The sequence below is a fragment of the Coenobita brevimanus genome, chromosome 74 (genome assembly GCF_032717465.1).
Source record: "Coenobita brevimanus isolate Jiangsu-jjx chromosome 74, ASM3271746v2, whole genome shotgun sequence".
Taxonomy (NCBI): domain Eukaryota; kingdom Metazoa; phylum Arthropoda; class Malacostraca; order Decapoda; family Coenobitidae; genus Coenobita; species Coenobita brevimanus.
The window spans coordinates 9,429,476-9,451,735 of record NC_137027.1 but is presented as its reverse complement, the minus strand read 5'-3'; the positions used below and the strand labels follow the sequence as shown (position 1 = coordinate 9,451,735).

The window sequence follows — 22,260 nt, the reverse complement described above, 5'->3', positions numbered from 1 at the left end:
AACCCCCATTCCATTATCTCAAATTTTCTGCTAAATAGAGTTCCGTAACCAAGAGACAATATAAAGGAAAATTTTCCAGTATTTTGAGCCATTTTCTACTAAATCCTTGAGGGCAACCCAAACCTAGCAAACTATTCCAACTCTCAGTGCTACACACAGCTGTCTGAACCCATAATTACTCATCATCATCATCATCATCATCATCATCCAATCCTGCACTGCCCCATGAGGAGCATAGGAGCCCGGGGCTAGGCAAGTGGGTCCTGACATTTAAGATGAGAGTGACCGCCTCACTCATTCCTGAGTGGCATTACGTGAGCAGTAAACCCCAACCACCCCTTGGATATAAACCTTCGTTGGCTCAATCCAATTGGAGTGCTGTAATTACCCATTAAACCACTAGGCACCAAATTTGGTTATATGGTTACCACCCAATGTGGTAAATGATTTCCTGGTGTCACTCATCGTAGAGTCACCCACAGGCAGAAGGAAGAGGAAAGAATGAAAGAGAGAAAGACAGAAGAGAAGAATGTAAAGTCACCCATAGGCAGAAGGACGAGGAAAGAATGAAGGAAAGAAAGACAGGAGATGATGGAAGGAAAGAAGGATGGAGGAGAGGAAAGGGCAGACACCCAAGGGCAGCATTACATCGAGTGAGTGGATGGTGAGCGCCCCCACCTACCATAGTACCCCCAAAAATGCTTTACATGCATAGGGAATTTCCTTTACCGAATTATGCTCGACTTAACAGAAGTTTTCTGTTAAATAGGGCAAAAATACCGGAAAAAAAATATCTTCATCTCGGGCTTCTGCTAAATCAGTGTTCGTTAAATCAAGCAGCTATTGTATATATAGAGGAACAGCAGTGAAGGGGTTTATATAAAGATGAGGGCACTTAAAAACCCATTGTGCGTTGGAGTAAGGTACCTAGTCAGTTCTTGGTTGTTGGTGAGAACAAAGCCTTTATTGGTAGTTAAGAAGGCTTCTGGCATTTCTGCCTTACCAGTCTAATTCTGCTTATAGCATGTTAATACACTTTTTTTTTTTCATACAATGTTTGTTGATATTAAGCGGACATAAATAACATGCAGAGGAAAAATTGGGCATAATATGGAAAATTTGCCACTGAGGAAGAGGTGTAAGAAAGCCTTTTAACCCCTTGAATATGGTGATGTCACTTTCATGTTATTCTTGCTACCTTCAGACGAGTGTATTCAATTTGGTTAGGAGAAATATGTGTGGAGGGGATGGAGAGTGACTGACTGACTAGAAGAGTGTAAGTGAGTGAGGTGGAGAAGGGGAAGATTAGGGGTAGATTGAGGATGAGATGGGTGGATGGGATGGAGTTATGAGAGAGGGATCTGTGAGTTGGAGGGAGAACAGCCTGATGGCAGAGGACAGAGTGGCATGGAGGGGATTTATTTGTGACCATCGTGTGCAGAATTGAAGAGTCCATCTGTGGATATTGATTATAACCTCTTGTGCTGAAGGAGGTTAGTAAAGGCTATATCTCTCTCCTTCAGTTGGAAAAGTCACTCATAAACTTAGTTATTTGGCAGTAGCAAGAATAACATACAAAGGTAAGTCATGGGAGTGAAGGAGTTAAGCTGACAAAAATACAGACCCAAAGCTTGTTGGAAGTGCCAGTGAGGTATGTGTATCTCTGTACATATTACAGTAGTGGAATCTCATTTGTTTTGGAGTAGTAGTTATTAATACTGACATTTATTTAATATTTGTTGAGCTAGGGCATTATGTATACTATTTAATACATTCCCTGTAGCTTATTAAAACCATCGGTTAAAAGGTTGCTTGTGCAAAAGCACTTTGTCATTTTAAACTTGTACATAGCTGTCATAATCCATTTTTAATAACCACCAGAACATGTAAATCTACAAGAATTAGATTAAGAACTGCCATACACTCCATAGAGTTAACAAGGAAGGCTATCAGACATTGAATAAATAGCACTGCCATGGTCATTCTGGGAGCCTCTTCCTTCATGCAGAGTAGTAAGTGGAACCTGCATTGGACTCCGGTTCTTCTTGACTTGAATGTCCGCTACATGCAGCCAAGTTTATGATGAAAAGACATTACCTCATTTTATATTTTAGTCCAGTATTAAAACTTACCATGAATTCCACATTACTACAGTGTTTTCACATTCCCTGATTATTTTCCCCCAGAAAAATTATGTGTAACTCTTCACATTTTTTTTAGGTACAGTATCAATATTCTTTTGCCATTCCAGATGTGTAAACATTTTCATCATAATGAAGCTCACAAACATAGTTTTGTCATCACATGTGCTTTTGTTTTTCTCACAATATCCACTGAATCAGATCTACATTGTTGGGGTAGTAAGTGATAAAGTTGACCTAGAAAATTTAAGGAAAATGTAGCTGATGGTTAAAGTCAGTTTGTAGATAACAAATGGTAGGGGATACCCATATTCTTTAGAATTTAACTTTTAGATATGTAAATAATCTTACTGGTAGTTGAGTACATCCTGTAATATTTAGGGCTAGGAGTGAAGTGAAGGAATTGTATGTGAGAATGTAGGCTTAATCTGTGCCTGGAATACTCTTACTTGAGTGTGAGGAGATGCCAGATGAAAGGTTTGCTAGTGAGAAGTGCATTTGTAATGTGATGTTTACTTCTGTTATGTAGAACTGTAGAATGCTGTTAATTATTCAGTGAAAGTTGAGCTTTCAGCATTAACATTGCACATTTTCAAGTGCAGTAAAACCCCCTAAGCTTATGTTAATGATCCCTGACAAATAGTTTCAGAAGCTCAGAATAAAAAATTACAGTATATAGGGGTCATGTTGTCTTATTTTGAGGAATGCCTGTGATGATAATGAGATGCTAAAAAAGTCCAGGAACATAAATCACAGTACTGAGACTTGTCATCAGAGCAAGCTGATGTAGTAGTTTTATGAGTATTAATGTTAGTACAGTTTGTGGAAAAAGGCTACAAAATAACCGCTTTACTACACTACATTTGTAGAAATCAAAATGAAATACAGTATTACTACTCCATCATATGAGGCATCAACTCTTAGTGCTTTATCAGCTTCAGATCAACATCTTGTATTTTTATGAATGAAGTGCAACATAAAGTAAATCATTAGTTTTGCTTAAGGAGCCTTTACATACTGAACATTATTACAGTAATCTATTCCAAAACTTCTAGTGTATGCATACTGACTTAGCTATTTTCATAAAATACTCTTGTAAATTTAAACCCTGATAGTGCAGGCAATGCACAGTAATATGTAGGGAACAGATGAAAATGGGGAGGCAGCAATGGGAGGAATAATGCTGGGTAAGCCGTTCACCATAGTGATGTGTTCGTTTAGGTTGTTCTTGATACCTGCATACATTTATATTCAATACTAGAATGCTTTTGTAATGAAGGTGTTAAAGAAGGCTGTAATTAACCCTTGCAGAGTGAGAAGCCATATAAGCTTGATAAATCGTTTGGGTAGTGTCAAGAATATAAATGTCATGTAGTTGAAGTGGTTAAGAGTGTAACCAGGAACAATAGTGCAAGCCATGTGGGTTTTACTGTTATTGATGACAAATTGGACACTGTGGTTAGTGTGTCTTGATATCACAGTGCCATGAAATGTTCAGCTGAAGGAATTATGTCTGCATTTGGAGAAGCTGTTTTGTTGGAGAAGTGCAACAGTTTTGGTCAAACTTGGACCCACTTTGAGTATGAATAGAGATGAAACATGTAATTGTTCATAAATAGCAGGGTGAGTAGCAACCTCTTCCTCTCTTCGCTACTCACGCTGCTATATAAAAACAAATAAGTTCCATCCCTGGTCACACCTGGAAAGAATCCAGCTTAGTCCAGCATTGTCATATTTCCTTATTAAACCACTTTTCCAAATGTGTGCATATTTGTTTCATATTGTGGTTAGTTACTGCTCATCTGAACACTACCTGACCTAGCCATGAATACTGTTACTTGCTATATGTGCATTCTGTTCATTGGGTTTGTTGGAACATTGAAAATATATCAACACAAATCTAGTGAATCATGTAGCTCCACGGTGAGCATATATTGTTGATAGTTTAGTATTAATGTGTAGGAAATGCTATAGCACTAGTACTTGTACAGTCCTTCATTCCTGAATAGCTTATCATAGTCATTTTTAGGGAACACCCTTATCTCATTACAATGTTTTTTTCACTGAGAGTTACATCATATGATGGACACAATACAAGGGTTACAATATTTGGATAACACTAATCTATTGACCTTAGCTTAAAAGTTCATCTACAGTATACATAAGCATTAAAAATATCCTCTCAGAGATAACCAATCCAACATAATAGTGTAATTGGAAATTGTATAACCATCTCTATGTATGAATTGGAAATTGTATAACCATCTCTATGTATGAATAGAAGTATACCATTCCACAGGCTTTAGTATTTGATAAATTGTTGAATAATTGTATTAGCCCTCCAATCCAATGACATAGTTTACTGGTCTGTTCTTGTTACTTCCAGATCTGTTTGGCTTGTGGGAGACCTTTTGCATTGAAAGGGTAAACTAAGGCTCTGTCAGATGTCACCATCTCAAAAAGTCTCTCATAAGCTGAATAAAATCATCTGGAGATAACAAAAATGATGTTATCAGTATGTCATTGTATTGAAGGGATGTCATAATAGTGACAGGTACTTACTCTGTAGCTTTTTGTAATGAATTATTGGTTTGTATCTTCATTTGTATAGTATCAACATTTGTAATCTGTGTCATATACAGGTAGAGTAATAAGTATAATAATACTAACTCCCATTTATGAAACATCATTATAGAGTAATAAGAATGGTAAAACTAATCCCTTTTATGAAACTTGATTGTAGAGTAATAAGAATGGTAAAACTTTCATATAAAACTAACTCCCTTTTATGAAACATGATTGTAGGATAAGAAGAATGATGAAACTAATTCTCTTTTATGAAATATGATTAAATTAATCCATTTGTTTGTGACAAATATTTGCTTTGGAACTACAGTATAGAGATTAACTCAAACTTTTATATACAGTATTGGAATGATTCAGTTCATAACACCAGATGTAAATTTAAAATGTTAGTATGTTTACTGGTAGTATTAAGAAGCCGGTAATTTTGTTTCATGCTGGAATATATCCATTATGGTACCGTACCGTACTTATTTGTCATGTACATTCCCTTTAGTTAATGTAACTGTCCAGTACTTCAGAATGCCACAACCTTGTAATGATGACTATGGATTGCGAACAGAAATCAAACTGATTTAATTGTGACTGTTTATTTGTTTGTATGTTCTTGCTGACACTTCACTGTGAGTATAATAAAGGCGTGAGAGTGTCACATAACTTCAAAGTAGTACTGTAAGGAGCCTTGCAGATCAAGAATAATTCGTCGCCTCAGTTATCATTGGTATGAAACTTTCATGTAATTCTAATCCAGTCACAGTTTTTCTTGTATTTATAACAGTACAGTACAGTGTAAGTATTTTTCTGTGGAATGCTGTATTGTTGTACTGTACCTAATCAGTTACAAAACTGTCACCAGCATATGAAAATGCTTTAACATACACATTGATGCAGGTGATACACTTCCATGATGCAGATAGCATTCCAAAAAACATGCTTTTGTTTAGAACTGGGAACCATGAAGTGCACATACTAATTGTAGCTGTTAAAAACCTCTACAAACAAACTAAAACACCGGTGACTGACTGAAACCTCAAATAATCACTGCCCCCGTGTCATCAGTGTCAATTCAGTTGTCAAGAATGGTGATTTATTTTGTTATACAATACTTTTGTAGTCTTCATGTGTACTGTACTGTAATTTAATTAATATACAGCCACATTATTCCAGGAAATATACCAGTATGCTCAGTATTAGTGGCAAATTAAGGTGGAACACAAGTGAGTTTCAATCCTACAAATTTCAAAGTTCAGCATTATACAGACAGATTACAGTGTTATGCTGTATAGGTAGTCCTCATTTTTGGTTGCTTTAGTTGAATTGTTTTGTTAGTAAGTTGCCGCTGGATAAACACCAGTTTTTCACTCATATTTGCATATGATTAATCATTAAATTGTTTTGAAACCAGAAAGGATATATATATATATATATATATATATATATATATATATATATTATATTTTGTGAACCAAATTCCTGTCTCACTTAAAGTTGTTTCATTTGCAGCTGCATTGGGGTTACAGACATCCAGGGCATTAAGTGAGGACTCACTGTAGTATGCTGCTATGGACATTTGTACTGTAAAATATGTTCACATAGTGTATCCACATGCATGGTTTGGAATGTTGTATGTATTGTATCATGTATCACTCAGCATTAGTTGCTCATTTGTATGTTTGAGAAGGTTTCCTTTTAACTGTGAATCAAATTTTTGTATGTATATATATAAGTACATAATATAAGCATCCATTCTTAAAATTATTCATATGAAGTATCCAAGAGGATTAGCACTGTATGGGTATGAAACCGTGTATTAAGTGGAAGTATTTTGTTAGTTAAGTAAACCTGCAGATTTGAGAGGGCATTGTTATTTGAATATTCTCTAGGTTGTTTTACTGTACCATGTTGATGTCATTTTTAATCTATGCAAAATATTTTCCCTGACCTTCATCATTCATGCATGTTTACAAATTTGACCATATACTGTGGCAGCTGTGTACACATTGACATTCCATTATGTGCAGTATATACATTATATATAAATACATATAAATATGTGGATGTATGTATTCCAATCATTGAAGTACCCGAGACATGTAAAATATTTGTCAGCTCCCAGAATGTCCTGTACTAGTGACTGTGTATCTGTTGAACTATATAAGCTACAAGTGCATTTAGTCATGTGAATGTCAGATACTCTCGGCTGTATGTTTAACCCTTTGAATCCAGTGACATTATTTTTTTCTGTGACTTTCAGATGATTTATATTCAGCGTAGGCTAAATCCGTTGTAGTGGAGGAGTTATTGGAGGCTGATGTCTAACCTTTCATGTTTAGTGTTCTAAGCTGAGTACATTCAGTGTAAAGCATCTCGAGGTAGCAGGAATAAAATTAAAAATAATCAGATTGAAGGGTTCATAACTTTAATCATGAAGGGAAAAGCAAGCCTTTTTAAAAGTGATTGTGATTATTAGATTTCATCATCTGCTACCTACATTACATACAGAGTGCAGTTAGCACTAATATAGAGAGGCCAGATATGCTCTTTCTGCATCAGGTTCTATAGAAATTACAGTATTGTCACAAAATGGAGACTCTCTTCTCTTTCATGATTTGTTTTAAGCGTATGGCTCTTTGTCTGAGAGCATCTCTGATAGAACATCATTTTACATGTTGACCATACGGTACAGTACTGAACTGTGTTTGGTGTAACCACTCTTTTAATTACATTGAATTGAAAAGATTTTTTTATAATTGGTCTTCCAGATGGACAGTTAAAAAAAAAAAAAATCATATAGAAGAGAAGGGATATCTTGTCACAGTATTTTGTGATTCAAGGATTATAAAACCTCCAGTTACGAAATTGCACTGATCTCAATGGGTAATACCATGATTTTAGGATTATATTATATACCCGTCCTACTTGGAGTTCTTACTTAACCCTTTGTTTCTAGTGACATATAATCTAGTTTTTTGTTATTAACACCAGATAATTTTTGCCCAACTTTGGAAGAGTCTGTAGTAGTGAAGGGATTAACTAAGACAGCATCTAACCCCTCCCGTTCAAAAAGTCCTGCCTAAACCAAATAAAATAATCTGAAGATGGCAAGAATGAAATGAAAAATGTCATTGGAGTGAAACAGTCAACTTTTTTTTTTTTTTTTTTTTTTTAGGTCAGGGGAGACTTTTTTAATTGGATGAATGAGATATAACATTAATATAACCTTTTAATACAAGAGTTCTTTTGTAAAATTAATAAACTTTTCTGTGGGCAACAACAATAAAGAGAATGTCACCAAGATCCATTGGGTTAAGTTGATCTGTGTGAGATATTATTATTATTATTATTATTATTATTATTATTTTTATTATTATTGTTGTTATTATTATTATTATTATTATTATTTATTTTTATAGTTTAGTATTCTTGTTTGCGATGGATTTCTTCAGCACTTGGGAGACCTCTTGAAGTGAATGAATGAAAAGAAGTTATCCAACCCCTTCGGTTCAAGCCCCTCCTTAACAGAGTAAATCATCAGGTAGTGGCAAGAATACAATGTAAATTGTCATTGTAGTGGAAGGGCTAAATTTCAGTACCATATTAGAGCACTTATTTATATTGCACAGAACACTTGACTGACCTCGTTACCACCAACTAGTCACTGCTTATATTGTAGTTTGCTGGAGGAAATGCTGTGCCCATTAACAGAATTGTAGTTTAATAGTATCATATACAAATGTGATGCAGTACTGAATTCTGTATAAAGCTGGGATAATAGCATTGCATCATACTCTTAAAGATACATCACTTGCATATTGTATAAGACTTCAAAAAAAAATTATTTCACAGTACAGTATTTGGTTCCTTATTTTACTTTTGGTACTTTTGACTGTCAAGTTGACCAAACAAAAGTTAAAACTGAAATTACACTGTTGTTTTCCTTACATGTACGTACTAACCAGTAGCAGTGATTTGTTGGCAAACAAGCTTGTATAGGATTTCTAGCACTTTGAATAAGCTTGACTTTTCTGGAGAATTTTATATGTATGTTACTGCGTGTTGTATTAACCTCATCATTCAGATGATGCATTAAATATTTTGCTACTCACACGAATAAAAAAGATTACATCCATTTGGTGATGGTGTTAGACACTTGAAAAGTGGTAATTGACTGCCTCCTCTTTAAAGCCTGGTAACAGTCAGAGTGGATAAAACTGCTTCACTATCCATTAAGCTGTTGGGAGCTTGCAGTACTGTATTGGTGAAAATGTTTTTTTGTAAGTTTTTTTCTAGAAGAAAAGGAATTAAAGACTTGAAATCCTTCAGAAATAATCTCCAAAGAAAGTCAAACAGTAGAGACACAGTCATGATTGATCGTCATCTTGAGATATCTGCATCCAGTGTTTTTTGATGACCATAGGTCATAGGCAGAAGGAAAGACCAACTGAAGAAGGCTAGTTCACAATTGACTATTTGTGTATATTGGCAGTACAATATAGAGTTGAACAGGTAAGGGAGTTAATGTGTTGAGAGACTGATGTATGCCAGCTTTAATGGAGGAAAAATGCAGGCAGAAAGTTAAGAAGTGAGTACAGTATTGTCCAATGAAACAGCACCAGGAGGCAAAAAGAGACTGAAGGAAGTCATTGAGAGGAGAAGAGATGGTAAATTGAAAAGCTCCCTGCATAAAAATTTGCATGTGATGAGCATCCCCTTACTGTCCATGGGAACTATACTCGTACAATGAGTGACCGTTATGTAAAGCAGGCAACTGCAGGGTTGAAGAATGCAGTCAGTTTAGCACATCCTCAGAGAAGCTGATCTCACAAGAGGGAAGTGATCTAAAATAAGTAAATAAATAATGGTGATAATAATAATAATGGATTGAGCTGTGTATTGATAGAGGCAAGAAAATATTCATGCAGATGTTTTTACCTGGTAGAAAGATGAAACTTTTAGAGTTTTTGAGGGATTTAAAACAGTTCTTTTTCTCTGGCTTATGAGTTTTGTAGATTGCTGTGGTGAACAGTTAGATGGAATAACCTGTATATGAGTGGATGTGATTAGATGTGCAGTTGCATTATGTAACATACTTACAAGTACAGTAGTTTGGTCAGAAAGTCAGTGAGCTATCACATTTTTTTTTTTTTTTTCAAGTTTTCAGTACTGTATATTGCCATACTACTGTAGTGTTGACCTTTGAATAGTGTTGCTGGTAAGACTGCCTTGGGATCTCCAACTGCAACATGAGCTGCCAAGCTTGCATATAACATTGCCTGTCAAAATGCATTCAGATGTATCCATCAACAAAAGGGTTTGCCAGGCATAACCTTCTGTGTAATTATGCCACTTTATGTACTCAGCTTGAACTGTAGTTACATAGCACTAATTGCTTTTGCCAGCAACCCTGGGAGATACTTCCACAAGAAAGAAATGTTGTTGCAAGCTTGATAACTAGCCACACAGTCATCACTCTCAAGCAGGAAATATTTAGCCACGAGTACATATTCAAGTTGAGATGCTAACATTGTTACAAATCTTGTTACAGATCTCAAATTTCTTTTTACCATTCAAGCATATGTTGGGAAATAATTTTCTGGTTTTGGTAATTAGTTTAGCTTTTATCCATAGAAATCTCTACTGTGCCATGAATTCTTTTAAGAGGAAGCCTGTCATTTGACTGACTGACTGACTGACTGACTAACTGAAGTATTTTCATAGATCTCCACTTATAAACCCAGTGAGTCATCTGGATTTAGTGCATATCCTGCAAATGCTTTTGTTATGTATATATATAATAGTACTATTTTCATAAAGGTACTGAACGCAGTTTTTGTCACCACTCGCTTTTGTCTTGGAATGTCCTGCTGTGGTACAGTAATGTACTGTACCTGAATGAATTTTCTGGCAACCATAGGTGAAAAATTTCTTACTTCATCGTACATTTGCATATTTACAGTAGCTTAATGCACTGCTAGCTTATATAGTATACTTTCAGTAGTATATGAACACAGTTATATTTTCACATTCAAAGACCTGTAAAATAGAAATCATGAATGTACAAGTACCGTATGTATTATGTTTTGTTTCATACAAGAATGAATATTATAGTGATGGCATTAATTAGTACTGTACCTGTACCTCTTTACCACAGCCAGATCAAAGTTATGGAACTGAAGTTGTTGTCATATAGGTCTAATGTTGTGACTGATAGACTAGGCCCTTCCAATTATGTGGCTCCTTTATTTCATATCATACAGTTTTGGGTGTTGCTTACTTTGTCACAAGAATGAAACTTTTACAGTAGGACATGCAATCATCTCATCACAAAATATTGAAATGGATCTTTGGAACTAGGTGGCATGTAATTTATACCATATGGCATTCTTTCCTTTCCACATTTAAGCTGTGTGGTGTAATGTATTAAAAAAATTTCCACAAAGTTTCACAGTATGTATGTACAGTAACTTGACTTAGTGGCGAAAGGCAAGACTTCACTTTTAACAACACCACATCTGTACCCAAAGACACTGTTTCAAATAATTCAGTTAGTTGTAATCTTCCTTCAGGCAGTGACGCACAGAAATACGTTACCCTGGCTGTCATCATAAGAGTTACCACATTCCTGTCACTGTTTCACTTTCCAGTAATATCAGTTTTATTTCAGTATCACGTCATGCATTTAATTTAATTATCTCCCTTCCTACCTACTTAGTGCCATATAGCCATATTATGGCTTGGTGCTAGTTCTTTAATATTCCTTCCTTCCTCCCTCTCAAAAACTGTACATTCCATAAACTCTAGGGATTGGTTCTATCATATAAGAGTATGTTCTTATTATCAGTTCCTCATTCCTAAGATAAATTGATAATTTTGCTCTCATGATCAATACCCCTTCCAGTTGTATCAAGGCCACCTCCATGACTTGCTTGAAATAGGCCACACCTCAGCCCTCATTTGATTACACTGTTCTTCCTCCCTCAGGGCTCATGGTGCCCTGTGCTGAGCTTAACTCCGTTATTCCCTATTTCACGTTCTTAAACTCTGATGTCCATCCCTTTCCCTCACTTGCTTTCCTCAGTTATATCTTATCACACTTAACCTGTTAAGGACATCACACTAACATCTACTTAAGCAGACAGACATTCTCATACTTTTTTTTTTTTTTTTTTAGTAAGTTTTATTTGGTTAAATTGATACGGAGTAATAGGTGTTGAATACTTGAATAACATAATGTGGTGAATAATGATATAGCTTTAAATCATAAACAATGATGTACTGTACTGTAGTGTTTTCAGTGTTGTACTGTATAATGAAAAATATGTATGATGGTATACAAGGCTGTTGAGTTGCATAATTGTAAGCAGTTGCTGAAAGTAGTGTAAAATGTTTCAGAAATCAGCATTATCAATACAGCATACATAGCAATGTTTTCAAACGTATGGCCTGAGATGGTCCAAGACTTGTAAAAATCACAGCTACCATCTATAGATATAAATGAAGAACTCTGAGAGTTGCCTTTTAACCACGTCATCTAGTTATGCTTTTATATTTTAAGTGTACTATCTGCAGACCATTTGATTTGGCGTAGGAAAGATCTTTAGTATGGAAAGATTTAATGAAAGCTGCATCGAACCCTTCCAATTTGAAGACTATCTTGAGCTAAATAAAATTGCTTGGAGATAAGATGGATAAAATATATGTGCATCACAAACTCACAGAAATCAATGGTAGGTCACCAGAATGAAATACAAAATATCTTCAGACTGAAAGGGTTAGGCTCAAATCTCCTCTCGTAATGGTCTGTCGTGACATGCTCGGATTTAGGATTTCAGCTTTGGCATATGAGGCACTGATTGTGCCATGGTCTGTATCAAAATGACAACAGATGCAGCTAGCTCATCTGTGGTGTTTATTCATTCAGTCAGTTTAGGTGTAATCTATATATAGAAGGCATATAATATATCAGCAAAATAAGCATCATACAGTAAGACATAATGAATGACAAATTCTAAGGATTATTCCTTGCGGCCATAAATTTCATGTATTATGTTTTTCTGTTATAAAGACCAGTTCCAGATGTAGATTTATCATAGACTAACATGCACTTCACAACCAGACTTACCCAACATTGTATGATGACCAAAGCTTTAGAGCTCATTGTGAAATCTGTTGTATTCAGTAATTTGAATCTTTAATTCACCAGCTGTATGAAGGTTCCTCTGTGTACCGTAGGTATTCTAACAATACAACGTAAGGTTTTTCCAGTAACATTGCTGTCGCTATAAAACTAGCTACAGGTATAGGGAAGGATGTGCACTCCCCATATCCTGTAGAAATTTTCTTTATTATGCATTTGTTGCTTAACTAGTACTCTACAAGGTTCACTTTCTCAGATTTTGCAACAACTGCTGGTAATGGTTATATTAATGACATTAACACATACCATGAATCATTAGTGTTATAATGGGCACATGGCTCAAGTTCATCATACCTAGACATACCTTTAAATTTACTTGAGAATGTTTGCATTTTCCTACTGTAAAATTTACACTGTACAGTACTGCTTTAAACTTGGGAACTGGAAAAACTGAAATAAAGATAGGAACTTCATTTATTTTATTGCATCCCTTCATACTACATTAACAGTACTAATCCATTTCTCATGCTCACAAAAGATGAAGAGATCCAGAGCACAGTTCTTATTATTTTACTTGGTACACAAATCAGAGGGGGAAGGAAAAGGCACTATCTCCTTTCCCCTTTCTCCTCTGCCTGTTCAGTAATAGTTAACCCGCACCACGCTAATTGTTATCTACCTGATTACCATCCCTGAGTCATTGTTTTCAGACTTTTTTTTTAAATATTAAATTGATTTTTTGTCATCATATCCAGTGTGTCTGAGCTAGTACTCTTCATCACCCTCATCTTTTTGTAATTTACACATCTTGGGTGGGTGTGGGGGAGGCAATAAGTCGCCAGCACCATGGGAGGTAGACGGGCATGAATCCACCATTGCTGAGCTACAAAGGAGAACTGAATTGTTGTACTAAATATGCGGTGTTTGGCAACTGCGGTGTGGCAGGGCTTTGCAACAGCTCTGATGGTGTAGCGGAAGATTCAGCACTCCCATGGAAACCACTGACACTTCCTTGTGCTTTAAATTATGGCGCAGAGACCCATCACCTCATATGAGACGATGAGCGCGGCAGGGGTTCAAGGGTTGCATGCGGAACAGTTGTTGAGCAATGGAATTATCAAAACTACTGTATAAGCAAAAACTAAGAGGCAGACTGGAGGTTTTATCCATGTGTCTTCTGTTTTTTACCAGGAATGTGTTGTTCTTCAAAGTACAGGTTCAGCAGTATCCCTTATCCAATCTTTCACTGCTAGCAAGATAAACAAAGGTACTCCAAGATTTACTGAGGTAGCCATGTTTAAGTAAAAAGAGCAATGTTGCTCCACCACCTCTGCCACCCTGCATGATTGGTTGTCATCTTGATACAGTTAATGTCTTCAACTCACCTCAAACATTCATTATCATCTAATAAGTAGCTTAAATAGTCTTTGGTGAAATTACACCTGAAAGATAGTGTTCTTTGATAGTTTGGGATGTGCAGGCAAAATGCAACTTAGTGAGACATGTTCTTGGTTCATGACTGAAGGGTTAGAAGCACAAAAGGCATTTATTATCTGGCTTCAACTTTATTAGGAAATTGAAATATGGGTCAATTAATAATCAATTTAATATTGAGTCAAATTTCTGTGAAACAACCTTAAATAACAACTAACTACACTGATGAGATTGGGATGTTAATTGATGATGATGATTATGATAAAATTATGAACAGCATATTTTGGCAACTAATGCAATTGGCTCTCATCAGTATCAAAATTCATTTCCTCTATGAAATCTTCTTCCTCTCTATGTTCATAATCATCTTCATTTTCATTTGATTCAGTTTGGGGAACCTGCAAAAGATCTTCATCCATCCTCCTAGACTTGACCTTTTGATTATGCAGCTGTTTATACTTGATGGCCCATTGGCGAATGTTCTTGGGTCCCGACATCTCTGGCTTATCAGATGTCAGTTGCAGGGGTTCATCTGGCAACTGACCCGCACCTCTCCTGTGGTCAGCACGAGCTCTCTTAATACCATGCTGTATCTGAAATAAAACATTTGTGACCTAGACTTTTGTCCAATGACACATTATCTGTTTTATTCTTGCTGACTCAAAACAATTTTCTTCACCCTGGATTAGACTTCTGGAACTGCAGGGGATAGATATAGCCTTTGTCAACCCTTGCATGAACAGAGGTCCTTCTCAAGATCAATAAAATAATCTGAAGGTACCAGGAATAAGATACTAAAGACAGATGGGTTTATTCAGCATGATCTGTCTCATGTAATGCCACTAAGAGATGTGTATGGCTGGTCACTCTCATCTTAATTGCCAGGACCAACTTGTCTACCCCTGGACTCCTATGCTCCTCATGGGACAACATAGGATTGAATGATGATGATGATGATGATGATTATTATGATGATGATAATTTCAAACAGGATGGGTTAGGCAAACTTTTCGTTGCTCCTTCAATGTGGGAGACCTTTGTTAGTTTAATAACATCATTTGAAAGAAGCAAAAATTAAATACCAGTAACTATCATCTGACTGAAGGGGACAAATTGTAAATGTATAAATTTAAGTTGCTTTGGAAAATGTGGTTCCAACAATTAAATTTTCACCTTGCAATGACAAAGGTATAAAAAAGAAAGAGGAGTTTTGGAATACAATGGGTTGAGAATGTTCTGGCAGTATATACAGTCTCTATACTGCCTCAAACACCCAAACTACTTGACAACATAATGCATCCCAAACTATATACTGTAGACACACATGAAACTAAATATTCAATCATACCTTTACATATATTCTTTTTGTATCAACTCCAAGCACGTCGTGTCTCATGGTGGGGATGTCAGGAGGAAGAACTACATCGTCAGGGTCAGTAAATACAGGCTGGCCACTGGTAGCCATCTTAAAGGCTTCTTCAAAGGGATCCTCTGCCTTCTTATCTTGTAAAGTACTTAAGGCTTCCTGCAAACAAATCATGAATTTTTATAATGTATAACCAAACTGTTAATATTGCACTCAATTTCTAAAGAAATTTATTTTTTAATCTTTACCATCATAATAATCTGCATCTCATTAGCTACTAGGATCTACTCTAGACACACAAAACCTTTACTCAACACACAAACATCAGTGCTATAGTCTCTCTATTATTTCAGTGTCTGAAACTCAGAGGCACCATCTTGAGACATCTTAAATCACTAAGAACAACCTATGAACATTTCATCTGTAATGCAATCTGCATGAGCTCAAGCTGGGTTACATAATACAGTATAGTATATGATCCATTAGCTCCCTGAAAAAAATCTTAAGAAACATAATAAAATCATACAAATATAACCATGTTCTACAAAGACCACAAATACAGATCATCTCCATCATCATCATCATCATCATCATCCAGACCTCATTTCCCACCCTAAGGCAGGGTAAGGAGTAGCAGTGTCCAGACAGCCCAAATTTACCCAATCCAATGGGCCACGCTTCTTTTCACTCATCATTCAAGCCCCCAGAATCCTGGCTCTATCGGATACGCCAAAAACATTCACCATGATCTGCAGCTTCACATAAATGTATCCGATTGGGTCAATCTACAACAAGGGGTAGAAAAAGAGTCAAAGACCATATGAATATGAAAGGTGTAAAGGTCATTTCAACACAAGATCTACCTCACCCTTGCAAATTTTACACACCATCTCCTGCCATTAAAAAAAAAAAAAAAAAAATCATCTCAACTACACTATGCATAACACTATACAGGTGACCTATGCTACACAATTTACAGCAGCTACATAACCATGCACATTACACAATATACAGGGGGCGCGGTAGCACAGTGGTAGCGCGCCGGACTCGTAATCGGGGGATTGCGAGTTCGAGCCTCGCCCGGGCTGCCGTGCTGGGAGTGGTAGCTCGCTCCTGTAACCCTAGTGGGGCTATATAGTCCAATACAGGGCTTAGCTCGGGGGAACTCCATTTCCCATTACACAATATACAGCCACAACAGCCATGCAAAACCTTAGTCAAACAGTATACCGGTACTCCACGAACCCCACATCCATTATTAATCCCACAAAAACCGCCCTTCCAAGAGGGAGGTTCACCTAGCCAAAGTATCATGTGCCCATCACCCTTCTCTACTTCAGTACCAACACAAAATAGCTACAACTCAAGAACAATTCACTATGCTCTTAATGTATTACAGCCCCTTACACCATAACACACTTGCTCACCTCATGCACTCACTCTCACCTTAGACAAACCTTCAACATAAACTAAACAAAAGACATTTAGAAGTGCAAGATTTAAGTGGAATGATTTCTGCAGTCTGCCTGGTCTGAGTCTCCTTACTATTTCACACTCACAAGCTGCTCTTATCCTTTCCATTACTCTTCACAAATACCACACTTGCTGGATTATTCTTGGCCACTGGTCCCAACATATGAAGTACCAGTAGATTATCTATATTTTGCCCCTAACTGACTGGATAGGCTAATAAAATCTTTGAGCAGCTGCAATATGCATTCATCTGGAGAAATATTTCCATATGTCAAAAGGAGGTCCGAATGATAACAATGGTTTCTACAAATATTAATGTGATGTGTTGTCAATATAAGAATGAAGTGAGCTTGGGAAAAAGCAAAGTCCATGGCACTAAAACAACTGTAATGACACAGGTCTGAGCTTGGTTTGCCAGCTTAAAAGCATATCACTACCCAAAAATATTTCACTCTATTATGAATTGTTTCAGCTTTGGAGAAACCACCCAAAATGGATTAGATGCTATTTCTAGCAGCCATTTCCTTCCACCCAAATTGTTATTATTCCATCCTGCTTTGAAAAGATCTCACAAACTGACAGGGATAAGGAGAGTCAAGGCGATAAAGATGTTACAGGTATTTCGTCTTATCATAAACACTGAATCATACCTTCACATCACTGTCCAATGTCATCTTCAGTACTGAGGACTTGATATCATGTGTTTTATCTGAAGGTTCAAAATCTTCGCCAAAATCAGCTATACTCAACAACCGTTCAACTTCCATCAGTTTTTGGTAACGCTGATCTGCAGTGACAATAAACATATTCAGTATGCTCTTGCTATAAGTCACAGTCTTTGATATTTTTCTTTAAATTAAATCCACAGTAAGTTACACAAAGACTGCCTAAAGAATGCTCTCTGGCTCTCTGACTCAGTCAGCAAAATAAAATTGCCGAACATTAGCTAAAATGATATTTTAGTTGTCCTGGCCCTAGGAGAGTTAACTCTGACAAAGGTACACTCACGATCCTATGATTCACTCAGATGATTAAAACTTGCCAGCAATAGCAGAAACGCAACACCTCAGTTGTTCCAACAGTAAGAGGGATAATTCCATCGCAAACAATTAATCTGATTTGACAATTCCCCTCAGGTTAAATTAACAGTTGCATGGAAACTGTTATGATATTCTGGAACACATCCCTGACTTACAAGAAGACTGTCTTATGCTGGTCTACTAACAGGCTCACTCTCTGACAAGTAAGACCATGATATCTGCGATGCCTGTAGACTGGTGCCACAGAGTACAGCTGCTAGTGATCGAGTATATTACAACAAATGAGCTTCTACAGTACATTCAACAAAGAATCACATGTGTATTAATGCTCCCTACAGGTAGATGCTAACCACTCCATTCTGAAAACATGTTATTTTTGTTTGGTCTTGCTTCCTCCAAATGGTTTTACTCAGATTAGGAGTGATATTTTGAAATGTTAGATGCAGCCTTCACTATCCATTTCGCTAGTTGAGCTGAAGAATTTAGTGGTGGTTGCCTGATTAGAATGAACAAATGTCATCTGACTGAAGGGACTAAGCACGTAATTATACACCACACAAGTCTTACCTTTCACAAAAGTGATGGGAGGAATATGGCCTAATATGCGTAGTTGACTCAGTTCATGGCGAAGGGGACCTGAATATTTCTCTAGGATGGCTTCTATTTGCTTGTCAGCAGATGTCCCTGTGCATATCCAGTAAATGTTGATACCCTGGACGTTTGGCAGTATCCGTACCTGCCCATGTGGAATATGTAAAGGTTACAGTTAATAATGGTATCTACAATACTTTAAGACAATACCACAAAACAACATTCTTATATTAACTGAGCTTGAAATACATACCAGCACAGCATACTGTATATACAGTACTGTACAAAGGAGAAGCAGGGACAGAAAATGTAAATGTAAGGGAACTTTGCATAACTGAGGAAAACAACACTACTGTATTGCCCTTTCCAAATTACTCTATCTAACTTAGATTTGAAATTCAGTAATTAGTAACAAAACATGATGCATCTCATCTTCATTATCATGAACAAAGTTTCAGATCTCCACATGATGGTAAAAAAAAAATACTGGGTATTATATAAAATATGATACTTGTCATTTATTATAGCAGGGTGGTGTGGAGAGTCATGCTTATAACTGTATACAGTAAAAGTCCTCTAATCCAGCCACCAATAATTCGAAAATCCCAATACTCTGAATTTGTCAAGGAAAAAATTTTTCTAAATTTTCTGGGCTTTTTTCGATTGCTTCTGGAATTTTTCCAATTCCTATGGGCTGTATCTAAGGATATATCTGACTTGGACTTGCCCTTGGACTTGGATGTACCTGCCTGCAACTATTCATCTACACTTCTGTGCATTTCCGATGAAAAAAACAAAAACCCATACCATTTTAAGTGCTTATTTAATGATCATGTACCGGTATATGTTTCTAATGTTTTCAAAGGCCCCCCCCCCCCAATAGTCTGAAAAAAACAATACAGTAGTCCGAAAGACCCTCAGTCCCCTGCAATTCGGATTATAGGACATTTACTGTATTACTTCCAAATCAATTTAGGACTACTGTTTAGCTATAAATTCTAAGGTAAAGTTACACATTACAAATCAGTACTTTAGAGTACTGTACTGTACTTACTTCAGATAATTCCAAACCAAGAGAAAATAACTCAGCCGACACTTCCCCGGTGGACATAATATCTGAAATCTTGTCTAAAAACACCTTGCTCAGATTCTTATAACGTGGAGATGGCATTGCCATTTTGCCTTCTGAGTGACCTGGCCCAGAAGGAGTGATTGTAAAGTTGTGATCATGCCACTTCCGTCTGAAATTACACACAAAGGGTACGGTAATTCTTTATCAACCAGGCATGGCAATTCTACCTATATTGTGAAAAACTCAGGATCTCAAGGTATATATGTAATTTTGGTACACAAACAACACAGATACTTAACTGCTGAATCGTGACTGCAAGAAGTGACTGGAAAAAGCCAAAATACAGTATAACTATTTTGGGGTTTTCAAGGAAGAGGCCAGGTTGCCCGCGGCAGTATTTATCAAAGATCTCTCCAACTGGTCGCATTATTTACCAACCATCGTTCCGATTGGACGCGTCAGTGTATCCCATGTCAAAGCTATAGAAAACTTTATTTAACCACCTAATCCAACCTAACCTAAGTTACACTTGACGGCCAGCTTTCGAATTAAAATCTGCGCATTAGGAACATTATATATGGCCAGCTACTGGTAGACGTCAGCGGAATATTAACACATTCTAAATCCTCATTTATACCTTTCAGAGGTGAGTTTATAAAAATGCCAGTAGCTGTGGTAATCCAGGAAAAATGTCGAGTACTGTAACATGCAGAGACTCATTTCAATAGAAAATATGGAAAGGTCGCACTCATTTGGTAAAGAATTAATCACAAAAGTTAAGAAAAAAAAGTCTGCAAATTTTTCACAAATATATATTAATGCACTCTTATCAGAATTACTCGATGATAATAATAGTAATAATAATAATAATAATAATAAAATACCAGTAGTAGTGGTAGTAGTGGTACTACTTGGGGTTTCATTTACTCGGGACTTGTCTTGGAAAGTTCATATTACATCTCTTGTAAAATCTGCTTCCAAGAGATTGGATGTAATTCACCGGGTCGGTCAGGATCACTTGATGGTTGTGATCGTCAGCTTTTACCCTCCCGGAAGGGAGCTGAGAGCTCATATAGTCCGATCTAAGGGCAAGGCTGTGACCTTCACACACGCACACACCCGTCCCCTTGCTCAAGGGGGACAGTAACCACCCACTTCGTCAGTGAAACTTTTCGCAACCTAAGCGAGGCGCGAACTCCCGTCCACCAGTTGGCAAGCGAGAACGTTACCACTGCACCAGCCGACTCCGTTCCTTCTTTACCCCTGCACAATTGTTGACTCTATACAGAGGTTTTATCCGCTCCTGTGTAGAGTACAACTCTCATGTGTGGGGAGGCTCCCCACATACAGCTCTTCTCAATAGGGTGGAGTCAAATGCTTTTCGCCTCATTAACACTCCTCCTCTTACTGACTCCCTTCAACCCTTGTCTCTTCGCCACACTGTTGCATTTTTATTTTTTTTGTATCACTACTTCAATGGTCACTGCTCCTCTGAACTGTCTGCATACATTCCTCCATCCCTACGACGGGCGCGTAGCACTCGTCTAACAGCAAACTCTCATCCCTTTTCTGTCCAACTCTCTAATGCAAGAGTTAACTGTTACTCCCAGTCCTTCATTTATGCAACAGGTCAACTCTGGAACTGTCTCCCTCTGTCTGTATTTCCTACTTCCTATGATCTCCAGTTTTTCAAACGCAGTGTGTCCAGGCATCTGGAAATGATCGGATCTTGAATTTGGCTCTCTCTTATATTTTGTTTTTCTCTTGGAAGGAATAGTTTTGCAGGCTCATTGCCTTTGGTTCTTTCTTCCTCACATAAAAAAAAAAACTACTACTACTACTACTAATAGTAATAATAGTAAAAAAAAATAATAATAATAATAACTGGAATATCACAACCCTAGTTCCCACCTATAATGTGGGATCCATAAAGAAAGCAAGAGAAAGTTAAATTATCAAACAGCATGCTCAATGGAAAGTATCACAATCATTCACACATCATTCAAGCCTTATTCACGGCATCCTGAGTCCAAATTCACAGAAAAAGAAATATTAATAACTTCTTAAACATGTCTGCAAAACGAGAAATGGAAAGAGTGAGCATTCCTGCTTCCTTGTCCATCCTGTTATATGAAATTCCTGTGACAATTCTTCTATATGTACTTACTTCATCTTAGCATTCTGAAGAATAAATTTCTCTGTTAATTTTCTAGATGATTTTGAGTCCCGGTGAGATGATAGGGAAATGCAGCAGGTAGTATATTTAATAATATTTCCCTGCTGATATAACAAACACTTTGCATATCTAAGCATTATGTCAGTACTGTAATTTTTTGGTTGCTTGTTGTCAGTCTCGGGTCTTTAGTTTTTTGTTTACTTCATACAGCTCGAGTCTACGAAAAACCTAAATCAACCCAAATAAA

The 22,260-nt window shown here is 36.8% G+C and overlaps 1 protein-coding gene across 1 annotated transcript; it reads right to left on the bottom strand.

The window, feature by feature from the left end:
* Positions 1-13,326: 13,326 nt before the first annotated feature.
* Positions 13,327-22,209, bottom strand: LOC145407745 (uncharacterized). The gene is made up of 6 exons (XM_080278619.1): positions 22,005-22,209; positions 19,820-20,006; positions 18,742-18,910; positions 17,785-17,921; positions 15,644-15,820; positions 13,327-14,888 (listed from the first exon to the last, which is right to left on the bottom strand). The coding sequence occupies exons 1-6, from the start codon at positions 22,148-22,150 to the stop codon at positions 14,586-14,588; spliced, it is 1,119 nt and encodes a 372-aa protein (XP_080134745.1). The 5' UTR covers positions 22,151-22,209; the 3' UTR covers positions 13,327-14,585.
* Positions 22,210-22,260: the final 51 nt, after the last annotated feature.

Bases quoted from the DNA above. Each gene is read 5' to 3' on its own strand.
- LOC145407745 (XM_080278619.1), bottom strand. From the start codon at position 22,150: ATGCTTAGATATGCAAAGTGTTTGTTATATCAGCAGGGAAATATTATT. The intron at 20,007-22,004 runs GTAAGTACATAT...GTGTAATTTCAG, and splicing joins CTTCAGAATGCTAAGATGAA to ACGGAAGTGGCATGATCACA. The intron at 18,911-19,819 runs GTAAGTACAGTA...CCACATGGGCAG, and splicing joins TTGGTTTGGAATTATCTGAA to GTACGGATACTGCCAAACGT.